Raw genomic sequence first — 18,100 nt, forward strand, 5'->3', positions numbered from 1 at the left:
CTCTCCAGTTCTTTCTCTGTACACATACACATAACCTATACCAGCCACTAAGATTTCTCATCTGTTCCAGTCTTTCGTCCCTCCATTCCTTTGTTCATACTTTGTTCACTCCCATAGTACCCTCTCCCTCTTCTTTCACTCACTCCTTTCCTGACTGTCCAATGGATTGCCACACTTCCTTCAAACTGATCAGTAGTTATCAGCTTTGGGCAGCCATCCCTGAAACTCTCCCCCTCTCTTCTGTGCTCCCAGAGCATTTGGTTAAGCACTGTACTACTGTCAGTCTTTGTTGGTCTGTCTTTTGCCCTTCTGAGATTTCATCTTTATCTCCTGGCCTCTGGCACATTCTTGATGCTTAATACAGAGTGAGAGAAGGAAGATCTATAATATAGGGATTTGTAAAGAAAGTAAATTTCTGATGAGACATACATTGAATACATTTAAGATTGATTTTGCATAATCTGGTGACTCTCGAACAATTCTATGTTTTCATTTTCAGAGGTTAGGTAGCTCTGAGAAATTAGTGCTAAGGGATAGATCAGAGGCAGAGATTAAGTTTGAAGAGCTGGGGCTTAGTCACATTGCCCCAGATTTTGTGCAGTACAATAAAAACAAAATTTACATCTCAGGAATTTGTTGTATTACATACACAAGACATCTATCTACATGATTTAATGAATGCCTTACAAAGTAAAGAAGAGTGCAGTGGATAAGACACTAAAGCAAACAGAAAACATGGGCAGTGACTTATAATAACACAGAATATAGTTTCTAATAAAAATATATTTCTACCTTTGGGAAGAGAAAGAATTTTTTCTGGTTATAAATGTAATGCACATGTCTTAGCCTGTTTAGGCTGCTATAACAGAAATACCATAGACTAGATGGCTCAGACAACAAACATTTGACAGTTTCTGGAAACTAGATGGCTCAAACAAACAAAATTCTGACAGTTTTTTGGAGGCTGAGATATCCAAGGTCATGGCACTTACAGATTGGATATGTGGTGAGAGCCTGCTTCCTGGCTGTTCATAGACAGCCATCTTCTCACTGTGACCTCACAGAGCAGAAAAGCAGAAAAGGCAAGGGAGCTCTCTGGGGTCTCTCTCTCTCTTTTTTTTTTTTTTTTTTTTTTTGGCCGCACTCACAGCATGTGGAAGTTCCTGGGCCAGGAATCAAATCCATGCCACAGCAGTGACCCAAGGTGCTGCAGTGATAGCACTGGATCCTTAACCTGCTGTGCCACAAGAGAACCCCTCTGGGGTCTTTTTATATAAGGGCACAGATTGCATTTGTGAGGGCTCCGCTCTCATGACCTAATCACCTCCCAAAGGCCCTTCCTCCAAATAACATCACAGTTGGGACTGAGTTTCAACATACAAATTTTGGGGGACACAGACATTCAGTCTGGAAACGTATTAATGCAGAATGCTTAGAATATGTTAAAAAAATACAACAATATATCCCTCCCAAATTTAATGCATCCTTCCAGTCCTTTTATTTATATATATGTTTGTGTAACCTTTTAAATAATTTTTTTTTTCTTTTTAGGGACACACCCATGGTACATGGAAGTTCCCAGGCTAGGGGTCAAATATGAGCTGTAGTTGCCAGCCTTCACCAGCCACAGCATCATGGGATCTGAGCTGCATCTACTACCTGCAGTCAGCTCATGGCAACACCAGATCCTTAACCACTGAGCGAAGGCTGGGATTGAACCTATGTCCTCATGGATACCAGTCGGATTTGTTTCTGCTGTGCCACAACTAGAACTCCTTAAATAATAAAAATTTTAAATGGCTTGTCTGTATATATTGTTCTAACCTTTTTAAAATTAATTAATTAATAATTGTCTTTTTAGGGCCATACCCACAGCATATGGAGGTTCCCAGTCTAGGGGTTGAACCAGAACTACAGCTGCTGGCCTACACCACAGCCACAGCAATGCAGGATCTGAGCCACATCGCAACCTACACCACAGCTCATGGCAATGCCAGATCCTTAACCCACTGAGCAAGGCCAGGGATTGAACCTACATCCTCATGGATGCTAGTCAGATTTGTTTCTGCTGAGCCACAACGGGAACGCCTATTTTTTTTATATTAATGTATCCTGAGTACTTTCTCATGTTAGTAAATATTCTTCTTCAACATGATTTTAACTGCTACACAGTATCCCGTGTATAGCACAGTATTCATGTGGATCAATACCCCTGTTCAACTAGTCCCCCTTGTTTCAGAGTTTTTATTATTATGAGCAGAAGTGTAGTGGTGTGGATGACTAAAGAAAGGATGAACTCATATCCTCCTCCTGTTTTTCCCAGGTTCTGAAGCCTTCTCTCACATCGGTACTCTGTTCTAAGGATCCTCTGAGTGTCATCTCAGGACTTTGGGCACACTCATGGCACGATGGCCAACCCTCAGGAGCACCTGAGCGGCTCCTCTTCCCCACACTTACCTTTGAGTGAAAATAAAACCTTCAATGGACTACAAGATGACATCACACCTATGGGGAGCCAACCTTCACCCAAGCTCCTTAAGGACCAGCAGGAGAAGGGGGTGGTACAAACAGAGCTACCTGAGGGCATGAACAGCCCCATCACCACAACAGTGTTGACAAGCATAAGTGAGGATTCCAGGGACCAGTTTGAGAACAGTGTTCTTCAGTTAAGGGAACAAGATGAATCGGAGATGGCTGTGTCTCACAGGAACAGCAACACCATGGACGGAGAGGGCACAAGTGGAACTGAAGACATCAAGATTCAGTTCAGCAGGTCGGGCAGTGGCAGTGGTGGGTTTCTTGAAGGACTGTTTGGATGCTTAAGGCCTGTATGGAATATCATTGGAAAGGCATATTCCACTGATTACAAATTGCAGCAGCAAGGTAAGCTAGAATATGGACTCGGAAGATGTTACCTGTGTAAACACACCACCACCGTTAATCAGATAACTTTGACTTTTAGATCAATTAAAAAAACTAGTCCCAGGGGTTCCTGTTATGGCTCAGTGCTCACAAACCTGACCAGTATCCATGAGGATGTGGGTTCTATCCCTGACCCTGCGCAGTGGGTTAAGGATCCGGCATTACCGCAAGCTGCGGCATAGGTCACAGACCCAACTCAGATCTAGTGTTGTTGTGGCTGTAGTATAGGCTGGCAGCTGCAGCTCCAATTCAGCCGCTAGCCTGGGAACTTCCATGTGCTGCAGGTGCGGCCCTAAAAAGCAAAAACAGGAGTTCCCATCGTGGCTCAGTGGTTAATGAATCCGACTAGGAACCCTGAGGTCGAGGGTTCGATCCCTGGCCTTGCTCAGTGGGTTAAGGATCCGGTGTTGCCGTGGGCTGTGGTGTAGGTGAAAGATGTGGCTCAGATCTCACGTTGCTGTGGCTCTGGTGTAGGCTGGCAGCTACAGCTCCAATTAGACCCCTAGCCTGGGAAACTCCATATGGCGCAGGAGCAGCCCTTAAAAAAAAGCAAAAACAAAACAAAAACTAGTGCCCAGTTGAATACCCTATATCAGTTTCCTATAGACCATCTCAGTGGATCAGGTTGACATTTGGCAGGTCTTTTTTGGTCAGAGCCCATCTTTTGTGGTTGTCCAGTCCAGTGGTGTCCAGAGTAGGGTACATATAAAACAGTCCATGACATTATGAGGAAGAAAATGTTAGAGCCCCTGTTCCTTTTATCTCATCATTTTAAATTTCTAGCTTCATGCATGCTTTCATATACATTTGGCATTTTAATTAAGTTGTACAGGTATATGATTTATAAATAAATCACATAGTGAGCACATAGTCAACATTTTTGTATTGACAGTTTTTACAGTAAAAAAGTGTGATGGTCACTGGACTAATTTTAAACCAGACAGAAGCCACATGTTACTGCCCCTGAAGATTGCAGGCCTGCCTTAGGTAATGAAAAGGAATTTTTTAATCTTCCAGTCAGGCACTGAAAGACCACATTTTGAGGAAATAACAAAATAGCTAACCAATCTTAAGCATTATTATTTCTACGCCCCACAGCTTTTTAAAAAGTAAAATTTTAACTCCCATCATTGTGTAACATGTATATTCATATATTCCAATTTAAGCCTTAGGCTTTAGAAGTAAAGAGAACACATGGCACTAGTGTTCTTTATAACTTCATTTATATTCTTGAAACAAATTTTTCCTGAGAACAAAAGTAATATATATAGAAAATTTGAAACATACAAGTAAGTTCTCCCCTAAAGGTTAAAATAATCTGTGATCCCCAGTCTCTTGAAAATAACCACCATTAATGTTTTTGGTATATATTATGTTAGCCTTATATGTATGAATATGTCCTTAAAAAAATAGTCACACTGTTTTATAACACTTTTTCACTTCATATTGTGAACATTTCTCATATCATGAAATATACTTTTTCAGCATCATTTTAAAAATTTTGTTGAAATATAGTTGATTTACAATGTTTTGTTAATTTCTGCTGTACAGCAGAGATTCAGTTATCTATACATTCTTTTTCATATTCATTTCCATTATGGTTTATCACAGGATATTGAATATAGTTTCCTGTGCTGTATACAACAACATCTTGTAGTTTATCCATCCTATGTATAATAGTTTTCATCTGTTAATCCCGAACTCACCATCCATCCTTCCCTCACCTCCAAATCCCCCTTGGCAACCACAAGTCTGTTCTCTATGTCTGTGAGTCTTCAAAAAAAAAAAAATTTTACTGAAGTATAGTTGATTTACAATGTTGTGTTAATTTGCATTTCCTTGATGACTAGTGATGTTGAGCATCTTCTCATATGCCCGTTGGTCATTTGCATTTTCATTTTGGAAAAGAGTCTATTTAGTTCTTTTGCCAATTTTTTTTTTTTGTCTTTGGTCTTTTTAGGGCCACACCCATACCATATGGAGGTTCCCAGGCTAGGGGCCTAAGACCTACACCACAGCTCACAGCAATGCCGGATCCTTAACCCACTGAGCAAGGCCGGGGATCAAACCCACACCCTCATGGTTCCTAGTCGGATTCATTTCCACTGTGCCACGACAAGAACTCCCTTTTGCTCATTTTTAATCTTTTTTTTTTTTTTGATGTTGAGTTGTGTGAGCTCTTTTTATATATGTTGGATATTAATCCCTTCTCAGTCATATAGTTTGCAAATATTTTCTCTCTTTCAGTAGGTTGTCTTCTCATCTTGTCAATGGTTTCCTTTGCTTTGCAAAAGCGTTTAAGTTTAATTAGGTTCTACTTGTTTATTTTTGCTTTTATTCTCTTTACTTTAGGAGATGGATCCAAAAAAATATTGCTGTAATTTATATCACAGTATTCTTCATGTGGTTTCCTCTAGGAATTTCATAATATCTGGTCTTACATTTAGGTCTCTAAAGAGTGTTTTTTTTTTTCTTCAGATAAATACCCAGGAGTGGAGTTGCTGAGTCATATGGTAGTTCTGTTTTTAATTTTTTGAGGATTCTCCATAATGTTTTCCATAGTGGCTGCACCAATTTGCATTCCCACCAGCAATACACAAGAGTTCCCTTTCTCTACAGCCTGGCCAATACTTGTTATTTGTGGGTTTTTTGCAAATAGCCATTCTAGCAGGTGTGAGGTGATATCTCATTGTAGTTATGATTTGCATTTCCCTGATAATTAGTACTGTGGGTCATCTTTTCATGTGCCTGTTGGCCATTTGTATGTCCTCGTTGGAAAAATGTCTATTCAGATCCTTTGCCAATTTTTAAATTGGGTTTTTTTTGATGTTGTTTGAGTTGTATGAATTCTTTGTACATTTTGGTTATTAACTCCTAATCAAAAATAGCATTTACAAATATCTCCTATGCAGTAGTTCGCCTTTTCATTTCATTGATAGTTTCCTTCATTATGCAAAGCCGTTTAATATGATATAGTCCCATTTGTTTATTTTTGCTTTTGTTGTCCTTGCCTGAAGATACATATCCAAAAAAATATTGCTAAGACTGATATCAGAGAATGTAGTACTGCCTGTGTTTTGTTCTAGAAATTTTAATTTTTTTTTTTTTTTTTTGGTCTTTTTTGCCATTTATTGGGCTGCTCCTGCGGCATATGGGAGGTTCCCAGGCTAGGGGGTTTAATCGGAGCTGTAGCCGCCAGCCTACGCCAGAGCTACAGCAATGCGGGATCCGAGCCGCGTCTGCGACCTACACCACAGCTCACGGCAATGCCGGATTGTTAACCCACTGAGCAAGGGCAGGGATCGAACCCTCGACCTCATGGTTCCTAGTCGGATTCGTTAACCCCTGTGCCACGACGGGAACTCCCTGTTCTAGAAATTTTATGGCTTCAGATCTTACATTTAAGTCTTTAATTGATTTTGATTTTTTTTGTGTATGGTGTGAGAAAGTATCCAGTTTGATTCTTTTGTATGTAGCTGTCCAATCATCCCAGCACCATTTATTGAAGAGTTTTTTTCCCATTGTCTATTCTTGCCTCCTTTGTCATGGATTAATTGCTCATATAAGTGTGGGTTCATCCCTGGGCTCTCTCTTCTATTCTGTTGCTCTATAGTCCAGTATCATACTGTTTTGATTACTATAGCTTTAGTTTGGAATCATGGAGCATGATACCTCCATCTTTGTTCTTCTTTCTCAAGGTAGTTTTGGTTATTTGGAATATTTTGTATTTTCATACAAATTTTAGAGTTATTTGTTCTAGTTATATGAAAAATACCATGGGTATCTTGATAGGGGTTGCTTTGAATCTGTAGATTGCCTTTGATAGTATGGTTATTTTTAAAATATTTGTTCTAATCCATGAGCATGGTATATCTTTACATCTGTTTGTGTTGTCTTCAGTTTTTTGTATCAGTGTCTTATAGTTTTCAGAGTATAGGTCTTTTACCTCCTTAGATTTATTTCTAGGTATTTTATTCTTTTTGATGTGATAGTAAATGGGATTGTTTTCTTAATTTACCTTTCTGTTAGTTTGTTGTTAGACCATAGAAATGCAAGTTACAGTAGAAAATTGATAGCACACTGTAAACCAGCCAGAACAGAAAAAATAAAAATCATTAAAAAAAAAAAAAGAAAAGAAATGCAAGAGATTTCCAGGTATTCATTTTGTATCCTGCAACTTTACTGAATTCATTGATAAGTTATATTGCGATCTCCTATTGCTTGACAATTTGTTTACTATTTTCAGTGATTTTAAGCCACACTGCAGTGAACTGGGTCCATTACTTAATTTTTGCATATATCTTGCTTACACGTAGGATAACTTCCTAGAGGAGAAATGCCAGGTTCAAAGGATTTGTTGCTTTTAAGACTTTTGATAAATATCTTTGCAGCCTTATGTAAATGATCAGCTGTTATGAATTCTCTCATCAATACATTTTGGAAAGGAAAAAATAAAGGAGTTCCCATTATGGCTCAGTGGGTTAAGAACCTGACCCTGTCTCCATGAGGATGTGGGTTTAATCCCTGGCTCACTCACTGGGTTAAAGATCCAACATTGCCACAAGCTGCAGGATAGGTCACAGATGCAGCTCCAATTCAACCCCTAGCCCAGAAACTTGCATATGCCACAGATGTGGCTGTAAAAAGGAGAAAAAATAAAAATATGGACCAGAAATGAGATTCTGTTTCATTTATTTTATACCTAAACATTGGATCTCTTAAAAATATACTCATCTCGGGAGTTCCCATTGTGGATCAGTAATAATGAACTCGACTAGGATCCGTGAGGATGAGGGTTTGATCCCTGACCTTGCTCAGTGGGTTAAGGCTCTGGTGCTGTGAGCTGTGGTGTGGGTCACATGTGTGGCTTGGATCCCATGTTGCTGTGGCTATGGTGTAGGCCAGCAGCTACAGCTCTTATTTGACCCCTACCCTGGGAACTTCCATATGCCATGGGTGTAGCCCTAAAAATATATATATATATGTGTGTGTATATATGTATATGTGTATATATACACTCATCTCTTTTAGTCAAGACTATTCATAGCTTTTCTACAGCTACCAGTTGACATAGTCATCATTAGACACTATTTCCATGCATTCACTATTTCCTTTTTTTTTTTTTTTTAATCACCGTACCTGTGGCATATGGAAGTTCCTGGGCCAGGGATTGAATGTGAGCCAACAACTGTGGCAACGCTGGATCCTTTAACTCACTGAGCCAGGTTGGAGCTTAAACCTGAGCCGCTGCAGTCAGATTCTTAACCCACTGAACCACAGCAACAACTCCAATTTTTTCTGAAGTGCTTTTTCTTTTTTGATATTTTATTTTATTTTAAGGTTTTTTTTTTAATTGTAAAAGTTTTAAAGATTACACTCCATTTACAGTTGTTACAAAATTTTGGCTATATTCCCCATGTTGTACAATACATCCTTATAGCCTATCTTACACCCAATAGTTTGTACCCCCCACCTATATTTCCCCTCTCACCACTGGTAACCACCAGTTTTTTCTCTATATCTGTGAGTCTCTTTTTTTGTTATATTCACTAATTTTTTACGGTTTTTAGATTCCCCATATGTGATATCATACAGTGTTTGTCTTTCTCTGTCTGACTTATTTCACTTACCTTGATATCTTCCAAGTCCATCCATGTTGCTACTAATGGCAAAATTTCATTCTTTTTTATGGCTAAGTAGTATTCCATTGTGTATATAGTACTACGTCTTATTTATCCATTTGTCTGTTGATGTAAAATACTTTCTCCTAAACCAAGACCAACCTCTCCATCTATACCCCTTTTCCATAAGTATATTGGGATATACCTGTAAGTCTGTCAATTGCAGGTGTACTTTTCAGGATTTATCAACCACAGCATTCTTTGTCAGTCCCTAGGTTTTATCTGACTGTTTTTCTCCTTAATACATACTCCCATACTCTGCACATTCCACCCTCTGTGATCTTAAGGTTGCAAGGAAATTTAAAAGTTGTTCTTTTTCACACAAAGATTGGGGACTCCTGTTTTAAACACTACTTTTATTTTTAAAATTGGGAATAAAGATAAACCCAAAGAGGAAAGTAAAAATCACTTGTCATCTGACAACCCAGAGATAACCACCCCTAATTAATTATTTTATAAGTTCCTTCTTCCCTGCTTAGAAACAGAATCTACAAATATATGTTTATGTGATAAACTCATTTCATTTTTAGGATCTTAACTTCTCCAGTCTAAAAATTATTTTGGTGGCAGTTTGGAAAACTTGGAGTCCAAATGCAGTGTCAAGGTTCAGACTCATAAAGAGACCTAACAGGCACATCCTATGTCTATTAAAAGGAGCCTTTAATTTTTTTTATTGTTCTATAAACTTGTATTTAGTTTGTCTTCCAATTGATTATGTAACCTTCAGAAAGGCTTATTTCAGGAATAAATAAGAAACATGCTTGGTCAGCTTAAGTTTATACAGGTGTAGCAGCTGCCCAACCCTTCAGCCAATGACAAGATATCCTACTGTGAGCAGGCGTTGCTGTGGGCTGTAGAAGTGATTGGCTAGCCTGAAACTAAGTGTAGTTTTTTCTTGTCAGCTCTGGGATCAGGGAGCTAATCTTTAATCCTGGATTACAGTCAACCAAAGGATATCAGATATAACAGATGTGCCCCTGCATTTGGTATTATGAGGAAATTTTGCTTGATTAAAAAAATTTTTAACAATGTCTTCATCTCCCACTTAGTATGTTGGTAGTGAAGTCCAAGTAAGGTAGTATGTGTAACTGAAATGTTTTGTTGCCAAATAGTTCCCAGTCTCAAAGCCCGTACTGTCATAGACATGTCCAAATAAACAAAGGATAACTTCTGTGTTAAAATTGAGTGGGCATGTGGCTTTTTCTGAGTCCTAGCAATCATGGTGGATATTGGAATTAAGATAGTAGTTATAGTAATGAATCAGAGAGAAGATAAAAGCTGGGGAGAGTACCAGTGGGACAGATATGAAAGCAACAGAAAGTCTGGGACTAACTGTGGAGGGAACACAGCCAGTTTCCATCATTATGGAGTTAGTTATCTTGCTCCTCAATGATCTAGGCCCCCATTTTTGCACATCCTTGTTGCTAACATCTTTTTGCTGCCATCCATGTTCCTTGGCTCCCTACTAGATATGGCTCTGGGATTAAAGATTAGTCCATTGGAACTAGACAGAGAGGACTAAATCACATCAATCAGTTTTACTTTTGGTAATCAGTTCTAATAAAAGACTAATGGAGGGTAGTTGAAATATTACTTTACCACACACTCTGTGTTTTTGAATTACCAATGCTATCCCCTTTATTTTTTCATGGATAATTAAGATTTGGCTGAACATAACTGAATTAACAGAGGCATGAGCTACTGTTGGTCAAGGAAATTTTTATTATTTATTATAATATCAATCTTTGGTACCTCAGTGTCATATGTATTTATCATTTATTTTATTTTATTTTTTCATTGAAGTAGTTGATTTACAATATTATATTTGTTTCAGGTGTACAATATAGTAATTCAATATTTTTATAGATTATACTCCACTTAAAGTTGTTCTAGGAGTAGCTGTTGTAGCTCAGCATTAATGAACCCGACCAGTATCCATGAAGATATAGATTCCATCCCTGGCCCCACTCAGTGAGTTAAGGATCCAGCATTGACATGATCTGTGGTGTTGGTCACAGATGTGGCCTGGATCTGACTTTGCTGTAGCTGTGGTGTAGGTAGGCAACTATAAAACGTGATAAGCAACTATAAAATATTTTGTTCAAAACATAGTGAAATTAAAAGAAAATTTTTTTGTAAAAAGTCTCTTCATATGTATCAAGGAAATAGAAAGCTCCTTTGAGTTTACAAGAACTTGTAAGACCCCAGTAAGTAAGTGGACTTCGATAATTCACACAAAGAAGATTTATTAAACAAATGTGAAGAAAATATTCTATATCACTGTCAACTAAAGTAGTGCAAACTTATAAAACACTATTTTATACATAATTAAATTGGCAACAAAGAATAATTGGCAATATTCATTTCTAGTAAAGTTGTAATGAAAGAAACATACTCATACTTTGCTATTATCAGAAAAAACTATCAAAAAAATTTTTTTTTGTCTTTTTAGGGCAGCACCCGTGGCATATGGAAGTTCCCAGGCTAAGGGTCAAATTGGAGCTGTAGCTGCTGGCCTGCGTCAGAGCCACAGCAACACGGGATCCAACTCGCATCTGCAACCTACACAACAGCTCACAGCAATGCCAGATCCTTCACCCACTGAGCGAGGCCAGGGATCAAACCCAGATCCTCATGGCTACTAGTCAGGTTCATTATCGCTGAGCCACAGCAAGAGCTCAAAATTCCTTGGGATAGCAATTTGGAAATATACCAAGAGCCAGGAAACTGTACTCTTCAATCAAAGGATTGACCTTGAGGAAATAATATAAAAAAAGAAAAAGTATCAAATTTAAATTGGCAAACAAAAAAATGGAAACACTTAAGTACCAAAAAAAAAAGGTAAGAGGGTACAGGAAACAACTATTAAGTTTATAATAGAGGAGCTCCTGTAGTGGCTGAGCGGAAACGAATCCAAGTAGGAACCATGAGGTTATAGGTTCCATCTCTGGCCTCGCTCAGTGGGCTAAGGATCTGGCGTTGCTGTGAGCTGTAGTGTAGATCACAGACTTGGCTCGGATCTGTTGTTGCTATGGCTGTGCTGTGTTGCTAGGCTGGTGGCTGTAGTTCTAATTCGACCCCTAGCCTGGGACCTCCATATGCCATGAGTGCAGCCCTAAAAAGTGGGGGAAAAAAAGTTTATAATAAAAAATATAAATACATGAGAAATATATAATACATGAAAAAAGTAGAAAAATTATATATCACATACAAAACTTACACAGCTATATACATATAAGCAAAGGCTAGAAGAAAAGATGAAAACTGAATATGGGGGGTTTTAGATAAAATATGTTTTTTAATAGTAAATAAATATTGAGGAAATAGGAAAAAAGACACCCAAAAATTGTCTAATTTTAGTAATTATGTATTAAAAATTAGGGTAACTTAGTCTTTTATAAAATAATTTGGAGAATTATTGCTCAGTGATGTTCTTAGAATCCAGTTCTAGTACTTTATTCAGCCCACAGAATGTCAGAATGACACTGTGTTTAGTTCTTCACTGGACCCCAAGTGAGTATAACTCTCACAGTGTGCCAAGTGTGTGTCCTGTGTGTGCCACACCAGCCTGTGGTGATGAGCATCATTAGAGGCCATAAAAATACCAAAAACAGTCAAGTCGGTAACTTACTGTTTCCACCTAAATCTCATTTGGTATGATTTGTTCCTTCAGTAATTTCATATCTGTGAGCTGTTTATATTTTAAAGAGGTTTGGTTTTTTTATAGCATCTATTCAATTTCAATAGAGCAGAAACCTTTAATACTGCTCATACCAGAAGAATGGGACAAATGCCCAAGCTATTAATCACTCTCACAATAATTTTTTCTGCTCTGTGTAGTTATATTTTGAAGGTCATTTTTAACCATTGAAATGAGAAACCACATTTTATTGAGAATCTATAGAATTTCTTTTCTCTTGAAGTAGAGAAAACTAGAGAAGAGAGATATATAGTTCCCTTCTACTCTTTCTGCTCTTGCTACATCAATGTAGTAGTGAGTTGCTTTGCTTTCAAGACCAGAATATCTTCAAAGCTAATTCAACACTACCTTTTTAATGTTCTGCAAACAGTGGCCTTTAAGTGATCGGTGGCCTGATGAGAATCTCTCATAACCTTTAGCATTGTCATCATCCTCTCCTTACTCCATGGGAGTCCTAACTCTGTGATGTTCATTTCTGACCAGTGCAGCAAGAATGCACTGGCAAGAAGAATAATCAGTGGATTATAGTCTTCTTTTTAAGTTTCATGCAATTAAAGCACATGTGGATTGAATTTTTTATCTATTTGAAATAGCATTTTATTTATTATAGAAATAATACATGCTGAAACTAACCCAATATTATAAATCAACTGTACTTCAATAAAAATTTAAAAAATAAAAGTAATATAAGATTATGGTTAAAATTTTAATGCGAAATTTTTTAATAAGACAAGGACATAACATGAATCATCAATAGTGCCACTACTTAGAAATGACCTGTGTTACATTTTTGGTGCAAAAAAATTAAGCTTTAAGAAAAAGAGAAACTTGAAAATACTGCATCTGTATGAGAAATATGACTAATGACTCTGAATTACTTCATGAGAGATAATGTGGTATAGTAGAAAAAAGCATTGCCCCTGGACTCAGCCAGTTCTGGGGTCCTGGGCTCAGTTCTGCCACTTACCAATTATATGACCTTGATTAAGTCACTTAAGGCATAGCTAACCTATGCCTTAGTTTTCTCATTTTTAAATATCCATGGTAAGGCCAGACTTGTAGAATTGTTTTAAGAACTAAACATATGACAGTTCTAAAGCACCATGCTAAGGCATTCCTGTCATGACTCAGTGGTAAATGAATCTGACTAGGAACCATGAGGTTGCAGGTTTGATCCCTGGCCTCGCTCAGTGGATTCCGGCATTGCTGTGAGCTGTGGTGCAGGTTGAAGACACAGCTCAGATCTGGCATTACTGCAGCTCTGGCATTGGCCAGCAGCTACAGCTCCGATTGGACCCCTGGCCTGGGAACCTCCATATGCCATGGGTGTGGCCCTAGAAAAGACAAAAAAAAAAAATTTTTTTTAAATAAATATATAAAGCACCATGCTAATGTCTGGCATAGTAACTACTGAATAAAGGTAAATACTAATGTAATTATTATTAATAATTAGATCCTTAGGAGAGTTTCACTGCAAATTCATTCAGTGAAGATTAATTGAGCATGTGCACTAGAAATTCAAAGGGGGAGAAGACAACACTTATATTGGGTGATGGGGAAGGGATGGTGATATAGAGACAGATAGGTGAATTGACCAAACAGGCAAGCTTGAAGTGAAGAGGTGGGGCCGTAGGAGTGTCAGGATGTGTTTTGTTCGGAGACCATTCTATTGGAGATCTCTGATCTGCTGGATTCCACTGGCTAAAAATTGATACAAATTAATACATGTGAAGAACTGATCTGTGGTATCAAGACCCATAGAAAAGTTATATCTTTTAACAAGTAACCAGGTAGAAGACAAGGGTAGAGGTCATTTTGGGTGATGGTAAAGTTGGTACCTTCAGAGTGGCCTTGTAGAATGGCCCCTGGGAAAATTCCAAGATCTCTTTAAGCTTGTTTCTCACTTATGTGCCTAGATACTTGGGAAGTGCCATTTGAGGAGATCTCAGAGCTGCAGTGGCTGGGTAGTGGAGCCCAGGGAGCTGTCTTCTTGGGCAAGTTCCGAGCGGAGGAGGTGGCCATCAAGAAAGTGAGAGAACAGAATGAGACGGATATCAAGCATTTGAGGAAGTTGAAGCACCCTAACATCATCGCTTTCAAGTAGGTCAAGGCTTTTTTTTTTTTAAGAAATAGATTTTTCTTTCCCCCGATGTATACATGTAAGCTCCTGCCTTGAAAGACATGTTAAGAACACTCTACAGGAGTTCTCCTGTGGCACAGTGGGTTGAGAATCTAGCGTTATCACTATAGTGGCTTGAGTCACTGCTGTGTCGAGGGTTCATTCCCTGGCCTGGGAACTTCCACATGCCTCGAGTGTGGCGGAAAAAAGAGAACACTCCCCAGACACAGAACTGTACTAGATGCTTTGGGAGGGTATCATGACTATTAAATTAGTCATGGCTTTAAGGATTTTATAGTCTAATAATTCTCTTTGCCAGAGCACATGCTGCTTAGAAGGGATGTATGCAGGACAGAGAGGGAGAAGGTGGAGTCAGATCTGCTGAATCAGTGTTATTTATCAATAGGATGACAGAGGCCACTTCAATATAACCTAAACATCCTAAAATTCAGTTAAGAAAGCAAAGCTAACATCTGAAGTGATCAGAGAACAATAAGTTCCTTGTAAATATAGATGTATTTTCTTATTAGTTTCTATTAGTGTTCCTTCTTCAGTATTAACTTGTAATATCAGGTACCTTCAGAGTATTTCTTCTTGCCTCTGGTTTTGTGAGATCCCTTTTCAAGGAATACCAAACACTCAGCTTTCTAAATCTAATGATGGTAGCGTCAGTGATGATAGCGAGTTAAATGCTATATTTATTTCACAACGTGTTTTTCAGGAGTGTGTGAACGTAGCTTTCTAGTTTAGACCATTATGTTCATGATATTGACAGGGATCCCTAGCAAAACAGAGCGATTCAAAGGTAAATTTGTGGAAGTCATTAAACTTGGCAGTGGTGAGGTCTGAATATGTATAATCTCTTCTGCCTGTACTTTTCCTTGAGTTCATTCTCTTACCTGCCTTAAAATGTTGCCCTAGGCTTCAACAAATGAATGGTGAATGGCTTGAGAGGAGGAACGGTGAAGAACAGGAAAGGGATGAAAAGGAAGGATTAGATTTGAATTTGAATTTTTTGGTGTATTTTTATATAACACATATAGAATTTATATGTATTTCAATGCTGGAAACTAGTATGATCAATGAGGCTACAGCTAAAAGTGGAATAACTTACAAATTCCCCTTCTCTATCCTAGGGGGGACTTCTTCCAGCCCCCATGGGGGATCCTTTCTTTCATAAAACTCTCATTATAAAGCTAAACATGTCATGCAGTAATTTTAATTGGAATCATATCCCCAAGTAAGGAACAGAAATCTTGGGTACAGATTTTGTAGAATGAGCTTAAATGTGTATTGCGGTTAAGTTTTAATTCCTAAACAAGAACCCCTATGGAAAGGGAAAGAAGTGAGGAAAAAAAGAGAAGGCTTCAACTGGGATTCTAAATGAAGTCCTTGGATTCATTGCCTTGTAGAAGGAACATCCCTGCTGAGGACACCGGAGAGAACTTCTATTGCCGTAGTGATTCTATTTTTGATTGCCTTAGGAGGGCTGGGAGGATGTGAGACTAAAACAAAGTGCTATAGAGACCAGTTATAATGTTCCCCAAGGTGATACATTTCAAAAGACAATGGGAAGATTATTTTTAAACAGTCTATCAGAAATGCACTTCTTTCCTTCACTTTACTTCTCTGAGAGGATCATCATTGCACTATGGTACACCATCCTAAATGGAAGGAAGAGCCTTTATTTATTTAACTAAACTTTAAGCCTAGATCACTGGTATGCTGGATTTGAGACCCTGAATATTCTATGGATTAGCATGGCTTTTTGGCCTCCTGAAGTGAGCTAAGCTCTGAGTCTCACGTAAGAGAGCTTTCTAGCAGGATGTCCTTGGTAACTGAAGGTAGAAATGTGTCCTAAGAGGATAGGTTCAAGAAGCTTGAGTTTTTTTCGTTCTATTCTTTTGCTTTTTCCTTTTTCCTCCCAGTCTTTTTCCTACTTTACCCTCTAATCCTCCTACCTGCGTATACACTTTTCAGCATTGTGGACAAGTATTGCTCTGCTGGTGTCCAACTCTTTAGGCTGAAGATGCTTGAACAGTTTACCTCTACATGGAAAACAATAGTGAGACTGTGTCGCTGGCCCATTACACCATGCTCTTGAGGCATTGTGCAGTGTTATGTTTGCAGCCATCTGTGCCATGTGTTGCTTGGCCAATGAATCATTCAGGACCGTCTGGAAGATATGGATGCATGATTAGATTTTAGTTATGTCACTCTGGTTACTGATTTCTTTGCTTTTAACTTCTTTTGAAGTTAGTGCACAGAAGGGAAGTGCAAGAAAATAATACTATATTCTCTTTTTCTTCCAATTTTTTAAGCAATCTTTTTAGAAAACCCAACCTGCATGTTCCTAATGGAATTGAGTGCCAAAGGGAAGAAAAGATAGCAATTAAAAGTGATTATAGAGCTGTTATTTATAGCAACTAAGAAGCTTTGTCATAGTACAGAGCTGATGGAATGATTGCTTCTCGTTTGTCAGTCAAGAAAGATGAAAAGTGCATAACATATCGCTGTTAGACCCTTTCTGTCAATGCTTATGTGACAAGTTATAACATAGTTGAGTAAGATGCTGAGTTGTTTCAAACAAATATTTGTTTTGATGTTCTTAAGCCTATTACATTATTTCTGCCCTTATTCAGTATTTCTCTGTAGTAAAAATGAAATTTTCAGTTTGTAGTTGCTGTACATTTGTGTTCTACTGAGGTTTCCTAAAAGTCAATTAACAGAAACTTTAAAAAAAATTCTTTAAAAATCAAGATGGGGGAGTTTTTATCGTGGCTCAGTGGTAGCAAACCCAACTAGTTTCCATTAGAATGCAGGTTCAATCCCTGGCCTCGCCCAGTGGGTTAAGGATCTGGTGTTGCTGTGAGCTGTGGTATAGGTCGCATATGCAGCTCAGATCCCATGTTGGTGTGGCTGTGGTGTAGGCTGGCAGCTACAGCTCTGATTCAGCCACTAGCCTGGGAACTTCTATATGCCACGAGTGCAGCCCTAAAAATAAATAAATAAATAAATAAGGCAAAATAAATAAATAATGAAAATCAAATGAGAATTCGGGGTAACTTAGAGAATGATAGAAGAGTAGTAGAAATAGCTCTGTGGCATTTGACAGGCATATCAAGACAGGGGAAATGAAAACTAATTTTACTTCTTCATAAGCTGCTATTGTTATAAGACTTTCGCATGATCACAAAAGCCATGGCATCAAAATGCTTTCACCACTGAAGGGAGCCTAAGAGACAGGACATGAATTGGTAGCTGGCTAAGGACTTTAGCTGGGAGTCTTGTAGGTAGAATATTCTCATACCTTGTCTGGAAAGTTTTAGAGGAAAACATACATGTCATTAAGAAATGGGAGACAGAATTGCTCATGGTCATTTTTCTTATTTCTCATTCTCAGAACAAGTAACATTAATATGATTTTCCCACTTTTATAAGATAACAATATTACTATAAGAATCTCTAAGTTACTTGTCTATATAAACTTTAAAAAGTGGAGTTCCCGTCGTGGCTCAGTGGTTAATGAATCCGACTAGGAACCATGAGGTGGCGGGTTCAATCCCTGGCCTCGCTCAGTGGGTTGAGGATCCAGCTTTGCAGTGAGCTGTGGTGTAGGTTGCAGACATGGCTCAGATCCAGCATTGCTGTGGCTGTGGTGTAGGCCGGTGGCTACAG

At 38.3% G+C, this 18,100-nt stretch overlaps 1 protein-coding gene across 7 annotated transcripts in view; it reads left to right on the forward strand.

Annotated features, from left to right (window-relative positions):
* Positions 1 to 18,100, forward strand: part of MAP3K13 (mitogen-activated protein kinase kinase kinase 13) — a 181,475-nt gene that overhangs the window by 125,238 nt on the left and 38,137 nt on the right. For all 7 annotated transcript variants that reach the window (XM_021069980.1, XM_021069982.1, XM_021069984.1 and 4 more), the window contains 2 exons: positions 2,324 to 2,883; positions 14,220 to 14,403. In XM_021069980.1, coding sequence (XP_020925639.1) covers positions 2,409 to 2,883; positions 14,220 to 14,403 — 659 coding nt within the window. In that variant the 5' untranslated portion in view covers positions 2,324 to 2,408. The remainder of the gene's footprint in view (positions 1 to 2,323; positions 2,884 to 14,219; positions 14,404 to 18,100) is intronic.

The sequence above is a fragment of the Sus scrofa genome, chromosome 13 (genome assembly GCF_000003025.6).
Source record: "Sus scrofa isolate TJ Tabasco breed Duroc chromosome 13, Sscrofa11.1, whole genome shotgun sequence".
NCBI classification, from domain to species: Eukaryota; Metazoa; Chordata; class Mammalia; order Artiodactyla; family Suidae; genus Sus; species Sus scrofa.